Here is a 27,681-nt window from a genome sequence, read left to right on the forward strand (position 1 = left end):
GTAGGCGCTACAAAGTATTAACTTAAGGGGCTGAATAATTTTACCGCCCAATATTTCAGTTTTTATTTGTTTAAAAGGTTTGAAATATCCAATAAATTTCGTTCCACTTCATGATTGTGTCGCCACTTGTTGTTGATTCTTCACAAAAAATTACAGTTTTATATCTTTATGTTTGAGGCCTGAAATGTGGCAAAAGGTCTCGAAAAGTTCAAGGGGCCGAATACTTTCCGCAAAGGCACTGTATTTCACACTTTTTGTTAAGTACATAATTCCATATGTGTTCATTCATAGTTTTGATGCCTTCAGTGAGAATCTACAATGTAAATAGTCATGAAAATAAAGAAACACTTTGAATGAGAAGGTGTGTCCAAACTTTTGGCCTGTACTGTATATATATATATATAATCGCGATTAACTACAGCAATCGCCATTTTGTCACCACCCCCAATATTAGCCACTTACCTAATATACCATATTCTGAATAATATATATATTATATATATATATATATATATATATATATATATATATATATATATACAAATCAGCGCACATACACATCGGCAGCACAGCATTAGCGCAACAGACAAGCTAATTTAAACTGCAGCTCTATGTAGAGAAACAGCAGCTTAGCGGTGGCGCATCTCTCCTGACGAGACAACATGTCAGAACTAGTACTCGGTCCCGTTAAAGCCCGTGCTCATTCATTTCTTGATTCTAACACATCATCTTTTTTCTCTTTTGGGATCTTACTGGTCCATGTTTCATGTTTTCAACTCTTGACTGGCCCGTAGGCCTACTTCAATCAGGTAAGTCCCTCCTAGAGTAGCGCCGCCTGCTCTTATGGAGACGTATTACGTTTCTCAGCCGCCACATGAAGTAAACAAACACAGTGCGTTAATTTCGTTAATTTTTTTACGGAGTTAAATATTAAAAATTACACGCAAAATTCTAGCGTTAATTTTGACAGCCCTAATATATATATATTTATATATATATATATATTTTTTTCCGCACTTTCGCCCCATAAATTCCCGATTTCTGCACAAAACATGCAGGGCTTGCATGATTTCATAATCCCCGCATTTTCATTGCAAATAAAAGTCCCATAATATATCTTAGCAGAAAGTTGAAAAATGTTGCGTTTACTTCACACAAGAGCAGCCGTTTCCCCCTGTTGCCATGGGAACGTTATGAAGTGACGTCATTATCGCGGCAACGAGACATCATTGAAAAGCGGGATGTTGGGGGTCACTGTTTTTCTCTTTTTCATCAAACTGCAGCTTTTTGCAAGTTCCCCAATTTCATCACATAAAATTGCATAAATATCCCTCATATTTCATCGCATTTTTTGAGAAAATGTGCCCTAATCAAGGATTTTTGCCTTCAACAATCACAAAAAAACTGAGCCATTTTCTGGAGGGACTGATTATTGTGATGGTTGGGGTCGGCTGGCTGTGAGTTTCTTTGTGTTCGCTCTGTCTCTCTCCCTGTGTCTCTTTCTGCTTCCCCTCCTCCCCTCCTGCCTGCTGCCTGCCAGCTGACAACACACACCTGCTGCCAGTCCACCATCACCACTCTCCCACCAGCTCACCTGGCAGACATCTGCAATCAGGATCAGGACTGTAGACCATCACTGCTCTCCACCAGCTCACCTGCCACACATCTGCAATCAGGATCAGGACTGTAGACCATCACCACTCTCCACCATGCTCACCTGCCAGACATCTGCAATCAGGATCAGGACTGTAGACCATCACCGCTCTCCCACCAGCTCACCTGGCAGACATCTGCAATCAGGATCAGGACTGTAGACCATCACCACTCTCCCACCAGCTCACCTGGCAGACATCTGCAATCAGGATCAGGACTGTAGACCATCACCACTCTCCCACCAGCTCACCTGCCACACATCTGCAATCAGGATCAGGACTGTAGACCATCTCCGCTCAATCGTTGTCTCAGCTCCATTGTATTCACCTCCAAGCCTTCCAGACCCGGTCGGCTGGCCTCACCATCCAGTCCTCCTTCCACAGCACCCTGCTTCCTCTCTCCAGTGTCCCCTCCTCAGGTCTTCGGCCCCGGTTTCCCCGCGTTTCCCCGAGCTCCCTAGCCATCCTAGGTTTTCCCCGAGCTCCCTCACCATCCTAGGTTTTCCCCGAGCTCCCTCACCATCCTAGGTTTTCCCCGAGCTCCCTCACCATCCTAGGTTTTCCCCGAGCTCCCTAGCCATCCTAGGTTTTCCCCGAGCTCCCTAGCCATCCTAGGTTTTCCCCGAGCTCCCTCGCCATCCTAGGTTTTCCCCCAGCTCCCTAGCCATCCTAGGTTTTCCCCCAGCTCCCTAGCCATCCTAGGTTTTCCCCGAGCTCCCTAGCCATCCTAGGTTTTTCCTGAGCTCCCTAGCCATCCTAGGTTTTTCCTGAGCTCCCTAGCCATCCTAGGTTTTCCCCCAGCTCCCTAGCCATCCTAGGTTTTTCCTGAGCTCCCTAGCCATCCTAGGTTTTTCCTGAGCTCCCTAGCCATCCTAGGTTTTTCCCTTGAGTCCTTCACAATCCTAGTTTCTGCTCCTGAGTTCCTCATTAGCCATTGTTTGAATTTGTTCAATAAATTTGTTACCGTGTGCCTTGCATTTGAGTCTGCTCTGCCCTTCGTAACAGATTATAGCTGAAATGATTTGACGAGTCAACAGTTTTAATGTAACATTCCCTAATTAGCTCCTGATCTCATTCTGTGAGAAGAAAAAAACACAAAAGACTGATTAATACTGTTGATACTTTCTATCTTAAATTCTTAATTGTCATTGTCATGTTGCTGTAGCACTCTGTAAATAGAAACGTTTATTTTTGTTCCACATAGTTTGTAATATGGTCAACAAATGTTGATCCAGATTTATGTAGCGTTCTTTATGTTTAGGTATGTTTGGTATGGTAACCGTCTTATATTACACACTCTAGAGGGTAGAAACTCATTCCTAGTTGTGTGTGTGTGTGAGTGTGTCTCTGATAGACAGTAGAAACTCATTCCTAGTTGTGTGTGTGTCTGTGAGTGTGTCTCTGATAGATAGTAGAAACTCATTCCTAGTTGTGTGTGTCTGTGAGTGTGTCTCTGATAGATAGTAGAAACTCATTCCTAGTTGTGTGTGTCTGTGAGTGTGTCTCTGATAGACAGTAGAAACTCATTCCTAGTTGTGTGTGTCTGTGAGTGTGTCTCTGATAGATAGTAGAAACTAATTCCTAGTTGTGTGTGTCTGTGAGTGTGTCTCTGATAGACAGTAGAAACTCATTCCTAGTTGTGTGTGTGTGTGTGAGTGTGTCTCTGATAGATAGTAGAAACTCATTCCTAGTTGTGTGTGTCTGTGAGTGTGTCTCTGATAGACAGTAGAAACTCATTCCTAGTTGTGTGTGTCTGTGAGTGTGTCTCTGATAGATAGTAGAAACTCATTCCTAGTTGTGTGTGTGTCTGTGAGTGTGCGTACATCAGTCTGCAGAGAGATTTATAAACTATCATTTTATTGTCGTGCAGTTTCACTTCTCACCCCCACTTCCCGCGCCTATGGTAACCAGCGGCCGCTGCATTAAGGACTGAGCCTTAGTACGCGGGGCGCACCTGCACAACCTGCTCTGGTGTGAAAGCTACCATAGCTACGGTAGCTACGGTAGCTACGGTAGCTACGGTAGCTAACGTAGCTACGGTAGCTACGTAGCTATGGTAGTCTGGGGGGTTCTCAGAACGTAGTCGGAGCCCTGGGCCTCACGTTTAGGACCTTTATTTTAGGGTCAGAACTTAACCTGGCTTAACTCTTAAAGAGAACAAACTGCTACCTGACCTCGCTGATTATCAGTCGGCTGGTTGTTATTCTGATCCTCTTTTCCTCTTTCCTTCTGCAGTCATTCTGTCCAGTGAAGAAGAGGAGGAAGGAGAGGAGGAAGGAGACAGAGGAAGGAGACAGAGGAAGGAGACAGAGGAAGGAGACAGAGGAAGGAGAGGAGGAAGGAGACAGAGGAAAGAGGACGACACAAAGCTCAGAGCAGAGACAGGTAGACTCAGACTACAGACTCAGACTACAGACTCAAACTACAGACTCAGACTACAGACTCAGACTACAGACTCAAACTACAGACTCAAACTACAGACTCAGACTACAGACTCAAACTACAGACTCAGACTACAGACTCAAACTACAGACTCAGACTACAGACTCAGACTACAGACTCAAACTACAGACTCAGACTACAGACTCAAACTACAGACTCAGACTACAGACTCAAACTACAGACTCAAACTACAGACTCTGACTACAGACTCAAACTACAGACTCAGACTACAGACTCAGACTACAGACTCAGACTACAGACTCAGACTACAGACTCAAACTACAGACTCAAACTACAGACTCAGACTACAGACTCAAACTACAGACTCAGACTACAGACCCAGACTAGAGACTGTCACAGACTCAGACTACAGACTCAGACTACATTCCAGACTCTCTGACTACAGACTCACCGCCTTCATGTTCCCAGATGTTAGAAACAGATGTTGCTCTAAGAGCAACTCTGTGTGTAGAGAACAGTTAGTAGGGTGTGTGTGTGTGTGTCTGCCTCTGTGTGTGTGTCTCTGTGTCTGTGCTGTGTCTGTGTGTGTGTGTGTGTGTGTGTGTGTGTCTCTCTGTGTGTGTGTGCTCAGGTGTGTATGTGTGTGTGTGTCTGTGTGTGTGTGTGTTTCATGCATGTGTGTCTCCTGTGTGTGTGTGTCTGTGTGTGTATGTGTGTGTGTGTCTGTGTGTGTCTTTGTGTGTGTTTTGTGTGTCTGTGTGTGTTTGTCTGTGGGTGAGTGTGTGTGCTTGTCTCTGTGTCTTGTGTGTGTGTGTGTGTTTGTCTCTGTGTGTGCATCTACCGTGTGAGTGTGTGTGTGTGTGTGTGTTTTATGTATATATAATAAAATGATTAAATTAAAGGCATATAGTATAACCAAATATAAAGACATAAAATGTAATATAAAAAGCTGGTATGATGTAAGATAAAAACATAGAAATTAAACTAATAAAATCTGTAAACATGTTTTAATGTGTGAATATGATTGGTGGAGCTCTGCTTGAAGTTCCTATGATGTCACTCTCAGAGGCTTTCATGACATCACTCACCAGCTCAGAGATGACAACTAACTGAGGACTTTGGGTTAGTTTGATTGTTTTTATTTTAGTATTTCTAAATAACAACAACATCACCAATAATCTGTAAATTACTATAAACCATCATGTCAAGAGCTTGTTAACAGTTAAAATAACTTTTAACTGAAGTTTATTTCCTGTTTATCACTGCTGGTTGTTATAAAGAGCTACTGCCCTCTGATCTCTGCTAATCACAGTGTTTCTGGTTCTACAGGATTCTTCTGTCTCCTCCTCCTCTTCCCTCCTGATGAAGCCGGAACAGGCTTCACAAGTTTTGCTTTCAGAGTCAAAGGTTCTAGCTTCCACACACATGATAAGACTGCCTCCTTCTCTCCCTCTTTCCTCTCCTCTTCCTCTCTTCCTCCCTCTCCTCCTTCGATGTCTCCTTCCTCTCCTCTCCTCCTCTCCTTCTCCTCTCCTTCCTCCTCCTCGAAAACTTCCTTCTCCTCTCCTCTTTCCTCACCTCTCCTCTTCTTCCTCCTTCTGAGAAATCCTCCTTCCTCCTCTTCCTCCTCTCCTTCCTCCTCCCTTCCTCTCCTTCTCCTCTCCCCTCTTCTCTCTCTCCCCTCCCTTCCTCCTCCTCCCTCCTTCCTCCTTCCTCTCCCTCCTCCTCTTCCCTCCTCCTCCTCTCCTCCTTAGCCTTCCTCCTCCTTCCTCCTTTTCCCTTCCCTCTCCCTTTTCCTTCTCCTTCTCCTTTCCTTCCTCCTCTCCTTCCTCCTCCCCTTCTCTTGTCCCCTCTCCTCCTCCCTCTCTATCCCTCCTCCTCCTCCCCTCCCTTCCTTCTCTCCCTTTCCTCTTCCTTTCTCCTTTCTCCTTTTTCCTTTTCCCTTTTTCTCCTTTTCCCTTCCTTTTTCCTCCTCCTCCTCCTTCCTCCTTTTCCTCCCTCTGTCCCCTCTCCTCCTCCTCTCTGACTCCTTCCTCCTCCTCCCTTCCTCTGTCCCCTTTCCTCCCATCCCTTCTTGTCCTCCTTCCTCCCCTGTCTCCTCCTTCTCCTTCTCCCTCCCTCTGTCTCCCTCCCCTCCTCCTCCTCCCTCCCTCCCTCCCTCCCTCTCCTCCTCCCTCTCCCTCTTCTACTTTAAACCCATTGGCCTTTACCTGCAGCTGCCTGCTTTCTCAATCCTTGACCCACCACCAACTTTGATCTGCCAAAACCTGCCCTTGACCTCACTCCTGAAAACTCTTGAACCTCCCACTCCTAACAAAACTCCCACACACACACATCAAAGACACACACATTACTTCACACAATACTACCACACACACATACTTACACACACAAACACACACACACACACACACATTAAAAGACACATTACTAAACACATTACTATTTCAAATTACTATTACTACACACACACACACAAAACACATTAATAATATTAGACAAGACACACACACATAAGCACACTCTCTACATTAATTTCACACACACACACACACACACATTCATTACACACACACATATACAAGACGTGCATTACACACAATTCTATTAAATCTATTAAACACATAATAATCTATTAATTACTACTACTAATAAACACACACATTAACAAGATAATAATATTTCATTATTACACATTACACACATTATTATTAATTCTATTATTAATTTTAATATTAAATATTATTATTATTATTATTATTAATATTAAATACACACATTATACATTATTACTATTAAATACACATTAATATTAAATATTATTATTACATATTATTATTAATACCTATTAAATTAATAATATTAAGACAGATAAATAAATAGATAATATTATTAAATTATTAAACATATTAATTTATTAAGATATTACATACATATATATATGATGAGCGCGCGAGGAAAGAGGCGCGCGCTGACAGAGAGAGAGAGAGGAGAAGGAGAGAGAGAGGAGGAGGAGGAGGAGAGAGAGAGAGCTGAAAATAAGTTCCACTGGAAGTTTTAACCAGCGATAATGGAGCTGAGAGAAAGCACGCAGGGCATTTTATGCAATAAAAAGTCAAATCTACATTAAAATCCCAATTAGAATCTGGCTCAAACTATTTGAATCTGTAATAGAACCAGTTCTCCTCTACGGTAGTGAGGTGTGGGGTCCTATTTCCTACCAGAATCAGGCCCATTGGGACAAAAACCCAGTTGAAATCCTGCATCTAGAGTTCTGTAAAAGCATCCTACAGGTGCACAGAAAAACCACCAACAAGGCCTGCAGAGCTGAATTAGACCAACTCCCTTTATTCATCAAAATTCAAAAACGTGCAATCAAATATTGGCTACATCTAAAAAACAGTGACCCCCACTCCTACCAGCAGAAAGCCCTGCAACACCAAGAGCTGAGCAAAGAGAAGAGTCCCCTCACTCAGCTGGTCCTGATGCTCAGGTCACCTCCTGACCCGGTTCTGCCTCAGGACCAGTCTGGGAACCAACCAATCAGAGTTAACCAGATTATAACACAACAGAAACTAAACTACATCACCAACTGGAACACACAAACAGAAGCACAAAGCAAAATGCAGAGCTACCTGTCCCTAAAGAGAGAGTCCAGAGCTACCTGTCCCTAAAGAGAGAGTCCAGTGCTACCTGTCCCTAAAGAGAGAGTCCAGAGCTACCTGTCCCTAAAGAGAGAGTCCAGTGCTACCTGTCCCTAAAGAGAGAGTTCAGAGCTACCTGTCCCTAAAGAGAGAGTCCAGTGCTACCTGTCCCTAAAGAGAGAGTCCAGAGCTACCTGTCCCTAAAGAGAGAGTCCAGTGCTACCTGTCCCTAAAGAGAGAGTCCAGAGCTACCTGTCCCTAAAGAGAGTCCAGAGCTACCTGTCCCTAAAGAGAGAGTCCAGAGCTACCTGTCCCTAAAGAGAGAGTTCAGTGCTACCTGTCCCTAAAGAGAGAGTCCAGAGCTACCTGTCCCTAAAGAGAGAGTCCAGTACTACCTGTCCCTAAAGAGAGAGTCCAGAGCTACCTGTCCCTAAAGAGAGAGTCCAGAGCTACCTGTCCCTAAAGAGAGAGTCCAGAGCTACCTGTCCCTAAAGAGAGAGTCCAGAGCTACCTGTCCCTAAAGAGAGAGTCCAGTGCTACCTGTCCCTAAAGAGAGAGTTCAGAGCTACCTGTCCCTAAAGAGAGTCCAGAGCTACCTGTCCCTAAAGAGAGAGTCCAGTACTACCTGTCCCTAAAGAGAGAGTCCAGAGCTACCTGTCCCTAAAGAGAGAGTCCAGAGCTACCTGTCCCTAAAGAGAGAGTCCAGTGCTACCTGTCCCTAAAGAGAGAGTCCAGTGCTACCTGTCCCTAAATAGAGAGTCCAGAGCTACCTGTCCCTAAAGAGAGAGTCCAGAGCTACCTGTCCCTAAAGAGAGTCCAGAGCTACCTGTCCCTAAAGAGAGAGTCCAGTGCTACCTGTCCCTAAAGAGAGTCCAGAGCTACCTGTCCAAAGAGAGTCAAAAAACAGAGCAACTGGCACACATACACACACACACAACAACACACACACACACACACACACAGAACACACACACACACAGACAAAACACAAGACAAACGACACACACACAGACACACACACACAGACACACACACACACACACACACACACAGACACACACACACACACAGACACACACACACACAGACAGACAGACACACAGACACAGACAGACAGACAGACACACACACACACACACACACACACACACACACACACAGACAGACACACACACACACACTCACAGACAGACAGACAGACAGACAGACAGACAGACAGACACACACACACACACACACACCCACACAAACACACACACACACACACAAACACACACACACAGACAGACACACACACACACAGACACACACACAGACAGACAGACAGACAGACAGAGAGACACTCAAAAGACAAAGACTTTTCAAAGAAGATCCAGATCTGAAGGAAACACATGCAGCTTCACATTAGGAACACATAAATTAGACCACAGTACACATTACAATTATTTAGGACTGAAAATAAGTTCCACTGGAAGTTTTAACCAGCGATAATGGAGCTAGAGAGAAAGCACGAGGGCATTTTATGCAATAAAAGTCAAATCTACATTAAAATCCCAATTAGAATCTGGCTCAAACTATTTGAATCTGTAATAGAACCAGTTCTCCTCTACGGTAGTGAGGTGTGGGGTCCTATTTCCTACCAGAATCAGGCCCATTGGGACAAAACCCAGTTGAAATCCTGCATCTAGAGTTCTGTAAAAGCATCCTACAGGTGCACAAAAAACCACCAACAAGGCCTGCAGAGCTGAATTAGACCAACTCCCTTTATTCATCAAAATTCAAAAACGTGCAATCAAATATTGGCTACATCTAAAAACAGTGACCCCCACTCCTACCAGCAGAAAGCCCTGCAACACCAAGAGCTTGGCAAAGAGAAGAGTCCCCTCACTCAGCTGGTCCTGATGCTCAGGTCACCTCCTGACCCGGTTCTGCCTCAGGACCAGTCTGGGAACCAACCAATCAGAGTTAACCAGATTATAACACAACAGAAACTAAACTACATCACCAACTGGAACACACAAACAGAAGCACAAAGCAAAATGCAGAGCTACCTGTCCCTAAAGAGAGAGTCCAGTGCTACCTGTCCCTAAAGAGAGAGTCCAGAGCTACCTGTCCCTAAAGAGAGAGTCCAGTGCTACCTGTCCCTAAAGAGAGAGTCCAGAGCTACCTGTCCCTAAAGAGAGTCCAGAGCTACCTGTCCCTAAAGAGAGAGTCCAGAGCTACCTGTCCCTAAAGAGAGAGTTCAGTGCTACCTGTCCCTAAAGAGAGAGTCCAGAGCTACCTGTCCCTAAAGAGAGAGTCCAGTACTACCTGTCCCTAAAGAGAGAGTCCAGAGCTACCTGTCCCTAAAGAGAGTCCAGAGCTACCTGTCCCTAAAGAGAGAGTCCAGAGCTACCTGTCCCTAAAGAGAGAGTCCAGAGCTACCTGTCCCTAAAGAGAGAGTCCAGTACTACCTGTCCCTAAAGAGAGAGTTCAGAGCTACCTGTCCCTAAAGAGAGTCCAGAGCTACCTGTCCCTAAAGAGAGAGTCCAGTACTACCTGTCCCTAAAGAGAGAGTCCAGAGCTACCTGTCCCTAAAGAGAGAGTTCAGAGCTACCTGTCCCTAAAGAGAGAGTCCAGTACTACCTGTCCCTAAAGAGAGAGTCCAGTGCTACCTGTCCCTAAATAGAGAGTCCAGAGCTACCTGTCCCTAAAGAGAGAGTCCAGAGCTACCTGTCCCTAAAGAGAGTCCAGAGCTACCTGTCCCTAAAGAGAGAGTCCAGTGCTACCTGTCCCTAAAGAGAGAGTCCAGAGCTACCTGTCCCTAAAGAGAGTCCAGAGCTACCTGTCACAGATACACACACACACACACACACACACACACACACACAGACACACACACAGACACACACACACACACATAACACACACACACACACACACACACACACAGATAACACACACACACACACACACACACACACACACACACACACACACAGATACACACACACACACACACACACACACACACACACACACACAGACACACGCACACACACACAGACACACAGATACACACACAGACACACACACACACAGACACACACACACAGGAAAGAAAATCATCATGGTAAAGATATAATAAGGCAAAACAAGTGAAGACAAAGACGAGCTAACTCTGCTAACACAACAGCTAACCCTGCTAACACAAACAGCTAACTCTTATAGCACAACAGCTAACTATAACACAACAGCTAACTCTACTAAAACAACACCTAACTCTGCTAACACAACAGCTAACCATGTTAACACAACAGCTAACTCTGCTAGCACAACAGCTAACTCTAACACAACAGCTAACTCTGCTAACACAACAGCTAACTCTGCTAACACAACAGCTAACTCTGTTAACATAACAGCTAACTCTGTTAACACAACAGCTCTGTTAACACAACAGCTAACTCTGCTAACACAACAGCTAACTCTGTTAACACAACAGCTAACCCTGCTAACACAACAGCTAACTCTGTTAGCACAACAGCTAACCCTGTTAACACAACAGCTCTGCTAACACAACAGCTAACTCTGTTAACACAACAGCTCTCCTAACACAACAGCTAACTCTGCTAACACAACAGCTAACCTTGTTAACACAACAGCTAACTCTGTTAACACAACAGCTAACTCTGTTAACACAACAGCTCTCCTAACACAACAGCTAACTCTGCTAACACAACAGCTAACTCTGTTAACACAATAGCTCTGCTAAAACAACAGCTAACTCTGCTAACACAACAGCTAACTCTGTTAACACAACAGCTAACTCTGTTAACACAACAGCTCTGCTAACACAACAGCTAACTCTGCTAACACAACAGCTAACCCTGCTAACACTACAGCTAACCGTGTTAACACAACAGCTAACCCTGCTAACAAAACAGCTAACTCTGTTAACACAACAGCTAACCTTGTTAACACAACAGCTAACTCTGTTAACACAACAGCTAACTCTGTTATCACAACAGCTAACTATGCTAACACAACCGCTAACCCTGTTAACACAACAGCTAACTCTAAAACAACAGCTAACTCTGTTAACACAACAGCTAACTCTTCTAACACAACAGCTAACCCTGCTAACACAACAGCTAACCCTGTTAATGCAACAGCTAACCCTGCTAACACAACAGCTAACTCTGTTAACACAACAGCTCTGTTAATACAACAGCTAACTCTGTTAACACAACAGCTAACTATGCTAACACAACCGCTAACCCTCTTAACACAACAGCTAACTCTGTTAACACTACAGCTAACCGTTTTAACACAACAGCTAACCCTGCTAACACAACAGCTAACTCTGTTAACACAATAGCTAACTCTGTTAACACAACAGCTCTGCTAACACAACAGCTAACTCTGCTAACACAACAGCTAACTCTGTTAACACAACAGCTAACCCTGCTAACACAACAGCTAACTCTGCTAACACAACAGCTAACTCTGTTAACACAACAGCTAACTCTGTTAACACAACAGCTCTGCTAACACAACAGCTAACTCTGTTAACACAACAGCTCTGCTAACACAACAGCTAACTCTGTTAACACAACAGCTAACTCTGCTAACACTACAGCTAACTCTGTTAACACAACAGCTAACCTTGTTAACACAACAGCTAACTCTGTTAACACAACAGCTAACTATGCTAACACAACCGCTAACCCTGTTAACACAACAGCTAACTCTGCAAACACAACAGCTAACTCTGCTAACACAACAGCTCTGTTAACACAACAGCTAACTCTGCTAAAACAACAGTTAACTCTGCTAACACAACATCTAACTATGCTAACACAACCGCTAACTCTGCTAACACAACAGCTAACTCTGCTAAAACAACAGCTAACTCTGTTAACACAACAGCTAACTCTGCTAACACAACAGCTAACTCTGCTAACACAACAGCTAACTCTGTTAACACAACAGCTAACTCTGTTAACACAACAGCTAACCCTGCTAACACAACCGCTAACCCTGTTAACACAACAGCTCTGTTAACACAACCGCTAACCCTGTTAACACAACAGCTAACTCTGCTAACAACAGCTAACTCTGCTAACACAACAGCTAAGGACAGATAAGAGGAACAAGAAGGCTATGCTATGCTAAGCTAAGGTCCAAAGGCTCCAAACCAAAGGAAAAACCACCAAAGGCTAGCACGTCTCCTTCCCACTCAAGAGAAGCTGTAGTAGAGTAGTAAGGTAAGTTTCCTTCATATCCACAAAAGTTTAATTTCTAATTTCTACCTCAAGAAACCAAGGCTACCCTGTGCTAACTTAAAGGAACACGCCACAGAACATGCAGGTAACTGGTTCCAGTAATCCTACTGCTCCCAATAAGTGACAAAATAACACCAACATGTTCCTATTTACATGTTGTGATTTGTAGTCACAGAGTGTACACGCACGGAGATGAGAAGGGTATGTATGGACTTATCTAACTCTGAGGGTTACGGTGAAGAAGCTGAATTCCCAAAAAGTTGTCATGTTCCTTTAACATAAAGAGACATCCACTGAATCCACACAGCAGCAGCCAGGTGAGGAATGAGACGAAGGCCTCCATACAGGAGCTAACAGAACAAAAAAAAAAAAAAAACAAAAAAAAAAAAATTTTTTTAAAAAAAAAAAAAAAAAAAAAAAAAAAAAAAAAAAAAATATATTTAAAAAAAAAAAAAAAAAATGAAGAGCCATGGGCAAAAAGCTCACTGTAAGAGAGGAGTACAGCAGGACAGACAGGCTCATGGGCAGAGATCTCACTGCTATAAGAGAGGAGATACAGCAGACAGACAGGTCATGGGCAGAGATCTCACTGCTGTAAGAGAGGAGATACAGCAGGACAGACAGGCCATGGGCAGAGATCTCACTGCTATAAGAGAGGAGATACAGCAGGACAGACAGGCCATGGGCAGAGATCTCACTGCTGTAAGAGAGGAGATACAGCAGACAGACAGGTCATGGGCAGAGATCTCACTGCTATAAGAGAGGAGATACAGCAGACAGACAGGTCATGGGCAGAGATCTCACTGCTGTAAGAGAGGAGATACAGCAGGACAGACAGGCCATGGGCAGAGATCTCACTGCTATAAGAGAGGAGATACAGCAGGACAGACAGGTCATGGGCAGAGATCTCACTGCTATAAGAGAGGAGATACAGCAGACAGACAGGTCATGGGCAGAGATCTCACTGCTGTAAGAGAGGAGATACAGCAGACAGACAGGTCATGGGCAGAGATCTCACTGCTATAAGAGAGGAGCTGAACCTGAGAGAGCCTAAAACATCTGGAGAGCAAAAGAAAACCAGTGATGCTGAGATCATTATCCTTATAGATTCTAATGGGAAATTTGTGAATGAGGACCAGCTTTTCCCCCCTTAGCCCCCCCTCTGTTACGGTAGGCACCACTGAGTTCACTATGCCCTATTGCCTGACTGACTGATGTGAATAACCTGATTTCTCTGTGTGCCATGTAGCCTAAACATCATATCCTGAATATGATCAAAAACAGGATAATCCTCATGACTGGAATATTCATGTCCATGTAAACACATATGATACCAACAACATGCTAGATCCGTGGGTTCAGAGATAGCAGCGTCCATAGCAACCAGCAGTTTATCTACAGCAGTGGAGGGCTGTGTATTTTACACCTGGGCCTTCAGTACTAAATACGTAACTTGACAAGTACTATCCTACAGCAATTACATCACCTTTGAATAACCTCACCATGACACTAGGACATTACCGTGTGGAATAACGTGATTTAACACCTAGAAACACCTAATACGCTACTGCAGAGACATGAACACACGCTGACTGAAGCATCACTTTCACACAGTATGACAGGATGCTGCAACACATGTAGTCAAAATGAATGGAATTACCAAAGAAACCCACAACAACCGGTCATATTTACTCATACGGTGACCACAAAGCAATCAAAAACACAAATAACACAATCAACGATCAACAGGCCTCCCCCCAAATTCCAGCCAAGCAGCGGGGGCTTAACACAAACAAAGACACATCAACCACTGACACTGCTCCAATCTTTAACACCTAAAGCAAGCAGTAATAGCTATAAAATAATTTCAATAAAATGCTGAAAAATCCATTAAACTTAACAAAAGCTGCTTGTCATGTGAAGAAAAATACATCCAACTTCCTTTCATTAACTTTACATCTAAAAATCCAAACAAACTTGCAGCGTATACAATATATAAAATACATATGAAATTGATAAATATATATATATTTTAGAAATGACTATATAGGCCTTTAATTATAAAATATAATTTTCTGATTCTGACAATCTCTTTGCCAGCAGAGAAGGCCTTGCCCTGACAGCCCACCTCTGAGCTACAGATCAAGTCATAACAATGAATATTCTGATTAATAGTGGATGGCTTGTGGGTGAAATAACGTAGAAATAACTAGTAAACTATAACTGAACATAGCAGAGAGCAGAACAGACTATGTGCATTTACACATTGTTATCATTAGATGAGAAAAATATACACAGTGCGTACAGGATTACGGCTGCTGGCACCACTGCCACACTATCATTTACAGAGACCCAACAATCCCCCAAGAGCAAGCATTTGGTGCAACAGTGGACCTTTCTCTGTAGAGAAACATCAACATTACATCTCTCTCACACACACATATATTGTGTTTGCACTGCAGGAACTAGGAAAGAGCATTTTGAGGGACTTTTTGACCTCAAAGTCTGTACTCTCCCAGCACAAGAGGAACTTTATGCAATAATTGGACCAGACGTCAGTGTATGTCTCTGATCGATCAAATGAGCCATGCAGCACCGGCAGCTGACATTGTAAACCTCTAGCTAACTAGTCTTCTGAAAGAGTAGAATAATGCTTCATCCACACACTCTTCTCACAGCGTAGAAAGCACATTGCTTTGTGCTAAGCTAGGCTAAACTTGTCCTGGACCTTTCTGTCGAGTTGAAACAGACTTGATCTTGGGAAAGAGGGAAAAACAGGATGTTTCTTAAAACCACGAACAGTGCCTTTAACATAAAGAGATGTGTTCAAACTACATCAATTATTAACAAAAGGGAGTTATCATTTTGGTTATTTTAGAGATGTTCTCCTTTAATACTTCCTACACAAATATCTCATTTTTGTTCATCAGTGTTTGTACCTGAGAGTGTCCAGTCTCCAGAGAGGATCCTTCAGTCCCTCTGACAGTAGCTTCACTCCCGAGTCTCCTGGATGATTGTAGCTGAGGTCCAGCTCTCTCAGATGGGAGGGGTTGGAGCTCAGAGCTGAGACCAGTGAAGAACAGCCTTCCTCTGAGATCAGACAGCCTGACATACTGCAAACACACAGAACAACACACAGGAACCCTCTGTCAACACGGGGAGCTTACTGCCCAGGTACATTTTGGTCCATATTGAGAATAAATCTTTAAAATCATCTGTGGTATTTAATTATTCAACAACAAAAGTAAACAATCCTCATGGAAATTAACTCTGACTCTAGAAATGAATAATTACATAATTAATAACTACTGCCCAAGTTTATCATATCAACAGACACAAAGCTAAATGTTAGCTGTTTTGTCAACTAAAGTTAATCAGAGTTTAAATGGTCATCAGCTGAATGGGTTAATGAATCCTGACCTGAGAGTCTCCAGTGTGCAGTGTGGACTCTTCAGTCCATCAGAGATCAGCTTCACTCCTGAATCCTGCAGCTCGTTGTTACTCAGGTCCAGCTCTCTCAGATTAGAGGACTGGAAGCTGAGAACTGAGGACAGAGCTTCACAGCTTCTCTCTGACAAGTTACAGCCACTCAGTCTGCAGAGACAACAGGAAGCAAACAAGTTATTTATATTTAACTCATGTTGAAAGATATCAGAGTATTTATTGATGAATAAATCCCACTTACAGAGCTTTGTTGGAGGCTTTGACCACTGGCAGCAGCCTCAGAAGAGCCTCCTCTGAAGCAGAGTATTTCTTCAGGTCAAACACGTCCAGATCTTCTTCTGATGACAGTAAGATGAAGACCAGAGCTGACCACTGAGCAGGAGACAGTTTATCTGTGGAGAGACTTCCTGAACTCAGGGACCGTTGGATCTCCTCCACTAGAGAATGATCATTCAGTTCATTCAGACAGTGGAACAGATTGATGCTTCTCTCTGCAGACATATTCTCGCTGATCTTCTGCTTGATGTACTTGACTGTTTCCTGATTGGTCTGTGAGATACTTCCTGTCTCTGTCAGCAGACCTCGTAGGAGGCTCTGATTGGTCTGCAGTGAAAGACCCAGGAGGAAGCGGAGGAACAAGTCCAGGTGTCCATTTGGACTCCGTAAGGCCTCGTCCACAGCACTCTGGTAGAACTGTGTTGATGTTCTTTGTTTTCCTGACAGCAGGTTGACTCCAGAGTTGATGAATGTCAGATGGACATGAAGAGCAGCCAGAAACTCCTGAACACTCAGATGGACGAAGCAGAACACCTGGTCCTGGTACAGTCCTCTCTCCTCTTTAAAGATCTGGGTGAACACTCCTGAGTACACTGAGGCTGCTCTGATATCGATGCCACACTCTGTCAGGTCTGATTCATAGAAGATCAGGTTGCCTTTCTGCAGCTGCTCAAAAGCCAGTTTTCCCAGAGACTCGATCATCTTCCTGCTCTCTGGACTCCAGTGTGGATCTGTCTCAGTTCTTCCATCATACTTGATGTTCTTCACTTTGGACTGAACCACCAGGAAGTGGATGTACATCTCAGTCAGGGTGTTGGGCAGCTCTCCTCCCTCTCTGGTCTTCAACACATCCTCCAGAACTGTAGCAGTGATCCAGCAGAAGACTGGGATGTGGCACATGAGGTGGAGGCTTCGGGATTTCTTGATGTGGGAGATGATTCTGCTGGCCTGCTTCTTATCTCTGAACCTCTTCCTGAAGTACTCCTCCTTCTGTGGGTCAGTGAACCCTCTGACCTCTGTCACCATGTCAACACACTCAGGAGGGATCTGATTGGCTGCTGCAGGTCGTGTGGTTATCCAGAGGCGAGCAGAGGGAAGCAGATTCCCCCTGATGAGGTTTGTCAGCAGCACATCCACTGAGGTGGACTTTGTAACATCAGTCAGGATTTTAGTGTTGAGAAAGTCTAGAGGAAGTCGGCACTCATCCAGACCGTCAAAGATGAACACAACCGGGAACTCTTCGAACCTGCAGATTCCTGCTTCTTTGGTTTCACTAAAGAAGTAATGAATGAGTTCCACTAAGCTGTACTTTCTCTCTTTCAGCACATTCAGCTCTCTGAAGGTGAATGGAAATGTGAACTGGATGTCCTGGTTGGCTTTGTCTTCAGCCCAGTCCAGAGTGAACTTCTGTGTTAAGACTGTTTTCCCGATGCCAGCGACTCCCTGTGTCATCACTGTTCTGATTGGTTCATCTCTTTCAGGTGGGGCTTTAAATATGTTTTCATGTCTGATTGTTGTTTCTGGTCCGTTTGGTTTCCTGGATGCTGTTTCAATCTGTCTGACCTCATGTTCAGCATTGACCTCTGCAGTCCCTCCCTTTGTGATGTAGATCTCTGTGAACATCTGATTCAGAAGGGTTGGGTTTCCTGCTTTAGCAATCCCCTCAAACACACACTGGAACTTCTTGTTTAGTTTAGATTTGAGTTTACGCTTACAAACTCCATCTGGACTTCCTGAATGAATACAGAACAATGAAGATCAGTAAGTGATTTATAAAGAAACGTGAACATACTTTGATCCATCTCTGGAGACAGTAGTAAACGTCCCATTAGTCCAGCATGTTAAATCTTTAGAGAAATCCTCTTACTGCTCTGCAGACGGTCAGCCAGCTCGTCCTGCTCCATTCTCCTCAGGAAGTGCAGTGTGATCTTCAGAAATGCCTCTCTGCTGCTCCTCTGCGCTTCATCCTCATCCTCCCACTGACTCTCTGAGCATTCTGGGTAATCTGGACTCAGAATCTTCTGGATCTTCTTCAGCTCGTTCTTCACAAAAGTGATGATGTTGTCCTCCAGCAGCTGGAACAGAAGATTATATGAATCAAATCAAACTGAAATCATGGAAGCAAACACCAAATCCATGTTGTACAGACTGACAATCCTCTGTAAGTAGTTGTACATGTACAGACCATAAATATGGAGTCCAGTTGTGGTTGATGCTGCTGGGCAGACTGACCAATGGGAACCTCCGAGCTCTCCTGGTCCACTCTGTGGAGGAATCAGGAAGAATTAGGTCACATCATGTCTGTCCACACAGAGACAAACACAAGGTAATTTCCTGTGACTTAAAGTGTTGATAATAACATTGAATCAGATGGTTTCCCCTGACATTAAAGTGTTGGTGGTACTGCTGACCCCATTGTGAATCAACAGAAAGAACTAAGAAGTAAACAAGGTCTACAACATGGTTGGTCTAAAAAACTCCTACAGCAGTAGAGTGGTATCATGAGGCCAGCAGGTCTGCAGCTTCTGTGGTCATGGAGCCAAACATTTGTAGGTAGAAGAAGTTTGGGGAGTCAACGGTGAAAAACCTTCAGTTGGCCTGAAAACGATTTTGGCAAACCATCAGCCGACTCAGGAGGGGGAAGTTGAGCTTAGATGGCCTGTGTTCTGGGGCATGTGTGTCGGAAAATGCTAAGGTTACCATCAATACTTGTTGAAGAAGTCCCAGTATGTGCATGCATAAGGGACAGTGTGTGGGACTTCTTCAACAAATAGTGTCCTGACCCAGGTGACACAAACACTTACCAACGGTCGCTGGTTCTCCAGGGGGGATGTGTAGATGAACTTACCCTGGAAGGGGCACTCTGAGGCACATACATCGCAACCATCCCCCTGGTATTCCCAGTTGGAGAAGAACATTTGGAAAGAATTTTGCCATTCATGATTTTTAGCCTACCCTATGGCTACGGGAGATTTAAAATGCTTTTCAATGGGGCTAAAACACCAGATAATATTGGACCAAACCAGGTCACTGGAAAGCTTTCAGATGTGAGAATATAAATATATGTGAAGAAAAAAGATGCTGAAAATAAAATCCAAAACTTCTCTAGATACATACAAGTTAACACATGAATCAGCAATATTATAATATTAACAGCTTACCTCTTTCCAGCAGAGGGTTGTTGACCTTTAAAGTCAATAAAGAGATCATATGACCGGTCACTCTTGAAGGACACACAGCTGGGTTCAGGTCTAGGAGAGTCTGGTCTTTGATGGATCCTGTTAGACAGAGAGTAACACCAACAGGGATGGAAATTTACTTTTTATTATTCAGACACAAAAACTGCTGGCGATTCAAGCAGCAACTAAAACAAGATTAACACAAAGAAGTTCAATAAACTAAACAAAAAACTGGGTTAAAAAGCTAAAACACAAGAGAAAAATCAGAAAAATCTGGGGCTTCATGTATAAACGTTGCGTACGCAGGAAAAGCTTGCGTATACTGGTTTTCACGGACACTTTGTGATGTATAGAAAATTAACTTGACATGAGGATGTGCGGGCCATCCGCAAAGTCTTTTCTGGCTCTGTAACGTGGCAAATTCTAACTGAAAAGTGCCGAAAATCACTAAACATTACAAAATAAAGTTTCAACTACAGTTACTGGCATACGTCTGTAACGTTGTCTATAAAAAAAAAATTATATCCGCTGATACTCCATAAAAGTTTGATCATTTATATGGACAATGTTTCACATCTTTCACACAACTGTTTAATTTGCAGGTTACGTAATCTCTGTTAAACATGAGGACAGAAAATGAAAAAATTCAATTAGAAAATACTTTCAGTCATCCTCTGTATTTCCCATAGATGAAATATCTTACTCGCGGAAAGTTACACGGAAAATGCAATAGTGTCTGTGAGTCTTTAGTTGCTGAGGCTCAGACATCCATGGCGCACAGGAGGCGGGACGCACGGATCCATCTCCCCAGGAACAAACGCTGCCGGGGGGGGCAAACTCATGTGATGCGTCATTAATCCCGTGGATGATTTGTAGGCTATAAAGTGAACAAGGTGTACCCGGTCCACCAAACAATGGGCCGTCTTGACTGTCTTAATTCTGCACATATTTCGGTTACTGTAGTCCTATTTCCTATTTCATTATTTCATCCATGCGTGGCACAGAGGATCTGTGCACACTGTCACCTGCCGTGGAGACGCTGGCCTCATTAACCCCTCCTCCTCTGGCCTCACTAACCTCTCCTCCTCTGAGTCAGGTCTCCCTCGCGCTGGACTCAGTTTCACTGAGCTACTAACACTCAATAAATAAAATGAATTGCATTACATCAGTGAGTTCAAACTGCTTATTGTGTGTAATTTGGACTGACACTGAGATGTATGTTGTTCTGTAACTGGTGTGGCGCTGCCACTATTCTCTTGCTTTCCACTTTGACATTAAACTTTATTTTTTTATTATTCTGCCATGGTTCGGTGCATTCACCGCCCGGTCACCATTTGCCATTCTGGGCGTTTTCTTTTATTGCTTATCCAAGATGATTAACCTCCAAACGGAACATTTTTTTCTCGCCTCCACCTCCGCGATCAGCACCTCAACCTCAGTCAGTGAAGTTTTTTTTTGTTTTCGTCTGCAGCGGGATAACCCGTTGTGATTGGACAAAGAATGACGTCGGGGGCACATTTATAGTAATTTCCATATTCATTTATGGGAGGAGGCAAGGCGGGGTCGGTGGCTCGTTCATGTGCGCTGAATTTCACGTTGATTGTGATGTATAAAGGAAAGGTGCGCAGGACCTGGCGTGCGACCGGTTTTATACATGTGAATATTTCTGTGTGTAGGTACTTTTCAAGTTTTGGCCGTACGCCATCTTCTGGTATGAAAGCTGTGCAGTCTTTTATACTTGAGGCCCCTGGTCCTGCTAGATATAGAACTCCTACAGCAGCAGACTGGTATCATGAGGCCAGCAGGTCTGCAGCTTCTGTGGTCATCGAGCCAAACAATTGTAGGTAAAAGATGTTTGGGGAGTCAACGGTGAAAAACCTTCAGTTGGCCTGAAAATGATTTTGGCAAACCATCAGCCGTCTCAGGAAGGGGGAGCAGAGCTTAGATGGCCTGTTTTCTGGGGCAGGTGTGTCGGAAAATGCAAAGGTTACCAGCAATACTTGTTGAAGAAGTCCCAGTATGTGCATGCGTAATGGACAGTGTGCAGGACTTCTACAACAAATAGTGTCTTGACACAGGTGACACAAACACTTACCAACGGTCGCTGGTTCTCCAGGGTGGATGTGTAGATGAAGTTACCCTGGAAGGGGCACTCTGAAGCGCATACATCCCAACCATCCCCCTGGTATTCCCAGTTGGAGAAGAACATTTTGGAAGAATGTTGTCATTCATGATTTTTAGCCTACCCTATGGCTATGGGAGATTTAAAATGCTTTTTAATGGGGCTAAAACACCAGATAATATTGGACCAAACCAGGTCACTGGACAGCTTTCAGATGTGAGAAGATAAATATATGTGAAGAAGAAAGATGCTGAAAATAAATTCCAAAATGTCTCTTGATACATAAAAGTTAAAACATGAATCAGCAATATTAAAATATTAACAGCTTACCTCTTTCCAGCAGAGGGTTGTTGACCTTTAAAGTCAATATAGCGATTAAATGACCGGTCACTCTTGAAGGACACATAGCTGGGTTCAGGTTCAGCAGAGTCTGGTCTTTGATGGATCCTGTTACACAGAGAGTAAGACCAACAGGGATGGAAATTCACTTTTTATTATTCAGACACATAAACTGCTGGCGATTCAAGCAGCAACTAAAACAAGGTTAACACAAAGAAGTTCAATAAACTATACAAATAACTGGGTTAAAAAGCTAAAACACCAGAGAAAAATCTGGTCCTGATAGAAACTTACATCCAATGAGACTCGTTCCAGTTGTGCTGGATGTTCACAACTCACCTCAATCTTCTTAACATTTTAAGTTACCTTTCAATTTGCAGCTTCTGCCATTCAAGTCTCTCCATATCTTCATCGCTCTCCTCCATTTCTACTCGCCTCTCCCTTAAAGGTCTTTTTTTAAAGTAGTGGTATCTCCATGGACTGGTGACTCTTCATGGACACACAGCTGGGTTCAGGTGCAGGTTCAGATTCAGCAGGGTCTGGTCTCTGATGGGTCCTGTTAGAAAGAGAGGAAAACCACCTTTTAATCTCCAGGAAAAGCTGCTGGAGAAACTAGAAGATATCAAGCATAAAATAAAGTCTGAATCTCTTCACTGAATGATTTCTGCTCTCTGCCCATCCTGCTCTGTCATTCATTCTCATTCTGGGAGAACAGGAACATTGGAAAGACTCCAGGACTAATGTCATCTTTCTGTCCTCTAATGGAGACAAGACTCCAGGACTAATGTCATCTTTCTGTCCTCTAATGAAGACTAGACTCCAGGACTAATGTCATCTTTCTGTCCTCTAATGGAGACAAGACTCCAGGACTAATGTCATCTTTCTGTCCTCTAATGAAGACTAGACTCCAGGACTAATGTCATCTTTCTGTCCTCTAATGGAGACAAGACTCCAGGACTAATGTCATCTTTCTGTCCTCTAATGGAGACTAGACTCCAGGACTAATGTCATCTTTCTGTCCTCTAATGGAGACAAGACTCCATTATGACAATCAGTCTCACCTTTCTGTCCTGTGTATCGAATGTAAAAACAGGATTTAAAGTGGAGCTTTTGCATGAGTCATTGAGGAGAAACTCTGTTTTACAGACCTGTCCATTAAATCAACCATTACTCGATTAAATCCTTTGAGTTTTAGTTGACTAAGAATTTCTTTAATTAAAAGAGAGCAGATCTGGGCTCAGGTCCCTGATGTAAAAGCCTTCTTACTGCATTATATTCTATATATTTACATTTTTAAGTGTTACCTGCCTCCTGAGTTTTCTGTTCTCCTTCAAATAAATAAAGAGGTTTGTAGGAGCCTTTATGTTTTTCTAATTGGAATACAACAATTTATATATTTATATATTTACACATATATATATATATATATATATATATATATATATATATATATATTATTATATATATATATATATATATATATTAGGGGTGTAACGGTTTCGGTACAGGGCTTTTGGTATGGTGCACATGTGCACCGAATGGCCGAATGCTGTGTGCGGAACATAGGTACATTTTTGTGTTTCCACACAAACATATTAAGTGGCGGAAGTCTCCGCGTTCAGCAAATCCCTGCAGCTGATTCTAAAGTTTTCATTTGTGTGCAGGGCGGGATTTCCGCTGAAGTGGTTTGGGGAAAAAAATAAAATCACACACCGTGCGCTGTACAACAACATACACGGCACGCTTTAGCCCAGCCTCTCGCTAGCTAGCATCATGGCCAATGCAGACAAGCCCATAGACAGTATGGACAAGCCGGAGCTTGAAGAGCCACCCATATCAATAAGGTCTCCTGTTTGGGGACACTTCGGTTTCCCAGTGAAATACGTCAACGGACATAGACTAGTCAATAAGACGAAAGCAGCGTGCTGACATTGCCCAGTAATGATCGGGTATGTTTCTGGCAACACTTCAAACTTGTTAACGCACTTGAAAAGGCATCACGCGAGTGTGAACATCACTACTAAAAGGTAAAAAAACGATTTTAATTCAAACGCAGCTCCGGTTGGCATTTAAACTAGGGATGCACCGAACCCAGAGTTTGGTTCGGAATTTGGCCGAACTTTGGGCTTTTTGACGGAGTTCGGGTACTGCCGAATGTAAGTTTATTGAAAATTATCCGCATCATCGATTGAATGTAGTAGCAACCTGTAACAGCCAGCAGTAAGCTGTGAGAAAGTGAAAATGGAACTTGTGAGCAGAAAAAGTGTTGTTTGGCAGTACTTTCAGTCAAAAGAAGGCCATTCGAGTTGAGCTACATGTTCAATTTGCAATGCCGATTTGTCTCGTGGTGACGAGGACCCTAAACTATACACAACATCTCCGCTGTTAAGACATTTGCGTATGAAACATCCGAAAGAATACGAGTTGTGCAGGTACAGCAAAGGAAGGACAGTCACTGCTAAAAACTTGTGTTAACCAGAACGTGCCTCTCCCGGGCTGTCAGCGTTCTCTCTGGAAATGAGTCTTCCTACAGCGGGAGCGGAGCGACCGAACGGCCGGCTGCTGCTCGTTAGCTAACGGTAGCTTTCTAATTCCACCCCCCCAACATGTCTTCATCAAACACTGGTTAGCGAAAGTTTGCAAAACAAAATTGTCACTCATCTGGCGATAGCGATGTACTTTCCTACGATGTGAAAAGAGCGTGGGGGTAGCCTACTATATGGGATTATAAATCTAAAAGGCTAATATTTTGGATATTGGTTGGATCTTGAGATAGGGTAAACATAGGCCTTGTCAAAAATAGTTTTTCCCACTTGTGTGCCAGGCATAATGTTGCCTATTCTTTTTTATTTTTTACAGTTGAAATACAATGAAAAATGCACTGCTGTGGACGTTGTTTACTTCATTAATGTGTTTACTGTGTTAAGGATGGGAGTAGGGTTCGGTTCGGGGTTCGGCAGAATCTTAACCAGTAGGTTCGGTATTCGGTAGAACCCCAAAAATCTGGGTTCGGTGCATCCCTAATTTAAACAGACCTTTGCTGGTAATTCCGATCGGACCAATAAGGAAAGCAATTGGTGTTTTTATAGCAGCTGATCTACGACCATACTCGGTTGTTGAGAACACTGGTTTTAAGCACATGATGAAGGTGACTGAGCCCAGGTATGAAATTCCTGCTTGTCCACATTTCAGCCAAAAAGTTATACCCGCCCTTTATGAACAGGCTAAAACTGCTGTTGTCCAAGTATTTTATTTCTTATTCTTTTTTTATTTTATATATATTTTATTTATTATATTTTATTAAAAAGTCTTTAAACAAGTGTAAAGAAATTGATCAAAAAAAGTTTATAGTAATAATCAACCTGCAGTTTAATGTTTGCATTTCTTTTCCTTACTGTACCGAAAATGAACTGAACCGTGACTTTAAAACCGAGGTATGTACCGAACCGTGATTTTTGCGTACAGTTACACCTCTAATATATATATATATATATATATATATATATATATATATATATATATATATATATATAATAAAGGCCCATTTATATTGTAACTTATTGTTACTTTTAAATTTGTCCTGTATAATTAACGAAAATGAAATGAAATATCTGAATGCAGGAATTTAGACTATGAAATTTAGAAGTTTTTTCTCGCCACTGTCACACCAAATGATTGCTCAGAGTGTGGTCTACACCTAATCTAGTTGTAGAGTGTCCTGATTAGGATTGGACAAACTACAAATAACATGTTATTGAATTTGAACACTGAGTTGCATCATAAAAAAGTGCCACTAGTTCCTGTTGGAGGAGTGCCAGCTCATAGTGACCCAGTTCCATATTAGTTTTGTTTAGAGAATAAAAGAGTTGAGTCATGTTGTCTCCATATCAGTCCTGTCAGTGAATAGAACGACCGACACTAACTGCTGCAGACAGCTTTCTGATCTTCAACACAAGAATCCTTAACACTTTCTCAGGAAATAAGAAGTGAAGTAGAAATATATTTAACATTATAGAGCCAGAAACTAACCCTGAAGAGACAAAAGACTAAAGTGTTGTTAAAGTATCAAACAGCAACTTAAAGCTTCTTCAAACAGTCCAAAAAGATGATGAAGAGTTGATGAAGAAGAGGGTCGCTCTCCTCCTGGAGAGAAATCTCTGACACAGGTGAGCTGTTTCCTGGAATGAGTCCCAGCTCCACCTGTCAGGAAGCAGGCAGGAAGGGCTGCAACAGGAGCAGATTTTCACAATAAAATGAAATTTGGACTAATGGAGCCAAGACTGAGAATCAATCTCACTTTTCTGTCCTGTCAGTGTTTGTTCTAGGTTTTGTAGAAGACTGAGCTCCAAATATTGGGCCTCATTCACCAATATCTTCCTAAGTTTTCTCTTAAATATGTTCTTTCCGAAAGTTTCCAAGAAAAGTCTATGTCGTATTCATGACATGTTCTTAAACAGCAGAATTGTTCGCACCTGTGTTCTTAGGATTGCATCTCCTGGGAAGCGGGGGACTGCGTAGAGATGGAGGAGTTGCGGTGGAGGAAGTACTGAATCTCAAGTAAAAGTACAAATAATAACAGACATATTTACTTTAGTAAAAGTATAAGGTGTCCACTACCACAAACAAGGCCTGGCTTTTAAAAGAAGGTCCTATCCTAACCAGCATAAAACGGAAATGTGTTGTTAGAATCAGAATGTGGTTGCTTTTATTCATGGATGTATTTTAAGACGGTTTTATTTTCTTTAACCATGTAAGTAAGCAAATAAAGTGTGTGAAGCAGTGGACATGGGGAGATGTGAAGAGATCCAGCCAAAATAAGATATGAACAAGTCTTATGCAGCCTAGCGGAGGAGTAAACGACGCTGTGGAGAGAAATAGATATAGCAATTATGATTTAAAAACGGGAATAATAAAAAATAAAGGATTTAATCAGTTTAATTGCTGATGTAAATTGCAGTGTTAGTTTTTTTTGCATAATATGATTTCTTTTTCAACAAATGATTAGAAATACATTACATTACAATACTATCATTGTAAACGACTGTAGAATTAATTAAAATGCAGTAAGCAATCATTTGGAGCAAATTGTCATCACTCAAATGTGCGTAAGAGTGCTTTTCAGTGTTGGTAGATTTTGTTCTTAGCTAAGAACAAATCCAAATTAAGAAAACATTAGTGAATGCCAGAATCTTTGTGAAAAGTGCGTAAGAAGGGTTTAAGAACACATTTCTTCGTAAGAACGGTTGGTGAATGAGGCCCATTCAGTGGCGGGGAGTTTTTGGTTTGTCTTTCAAGAAAAGGTTACGTTTTTCAATAAAAAAATATGCAATTTTGCATAATGTTGGACTGTTATTATTA

The 27,681-nt window shown here is 42.7% G+C and overlaps 1 protein-coding gene and 1 long non-coding RNA gene across 2 annotated transcripts in view; both read right to left on the bottom strand.

Annotated features, from left to right (window-relative positions):
- Positions 1-26,764, bottom strand: part of LOC120554982 (protein NLRC3-like) — a 232,517-nt gene extending 205,753 nt beyond the window's left edge. Inside the window, exons 1-4 of the mRNA XM_039793826.1 lie at positions 26,353-26,764; positions 22,690-22,879; positions 22,315-22,431; positions 19,845-19,961 (exon numbers count right to left, since the gene is read on the bottom strand). Of these exons, the coding sequence (XP_039649760.1) occupies positions 19,845-19,961; positions 22,315-22,431; positions 22,690-22,748 (293 nt within the window). The 5' untranslated portion in view covers positions 22,749-22,879; positions 26,353-26,764. The remainder of the gene's footprint in view (positions 1-19,844; positions 19,962-22,314; positions 22,432-22,689; positions 22,880-26,352) is intronic.
- LOC120555003 lies at positions 13,883-16,402 on the bottom strand. The gene is made up of 3 exons (XR_005638604.1): positions 16,384-16,402; positions 15,903-16,076; positions 13,883-15,719 (listed from the first exon to the last, which is right to left on the bottom strand). It is a non-coding gene; the product is annotated as an uncharacterized LOC120555003 (long non-coding RNA).
- Positions 26,765-27,681: the final 917 nt, after the last annotated feature.

This window comes from Perca fluviatilis, unplaced genomic scaffold, assembly GCF_010015445.1.
Source record: "Perca fluviatilis unplaced genomic scaffold, GENO_Pfluv_1.0 PFLUV_unplaced_scaf_1, whole genome shotgun sequence".
NCBI lineage: Eukaryota > Metazoa > Chordata > Actinopteri > Perciformes > Percidae > Perca > Perca fluviatilis.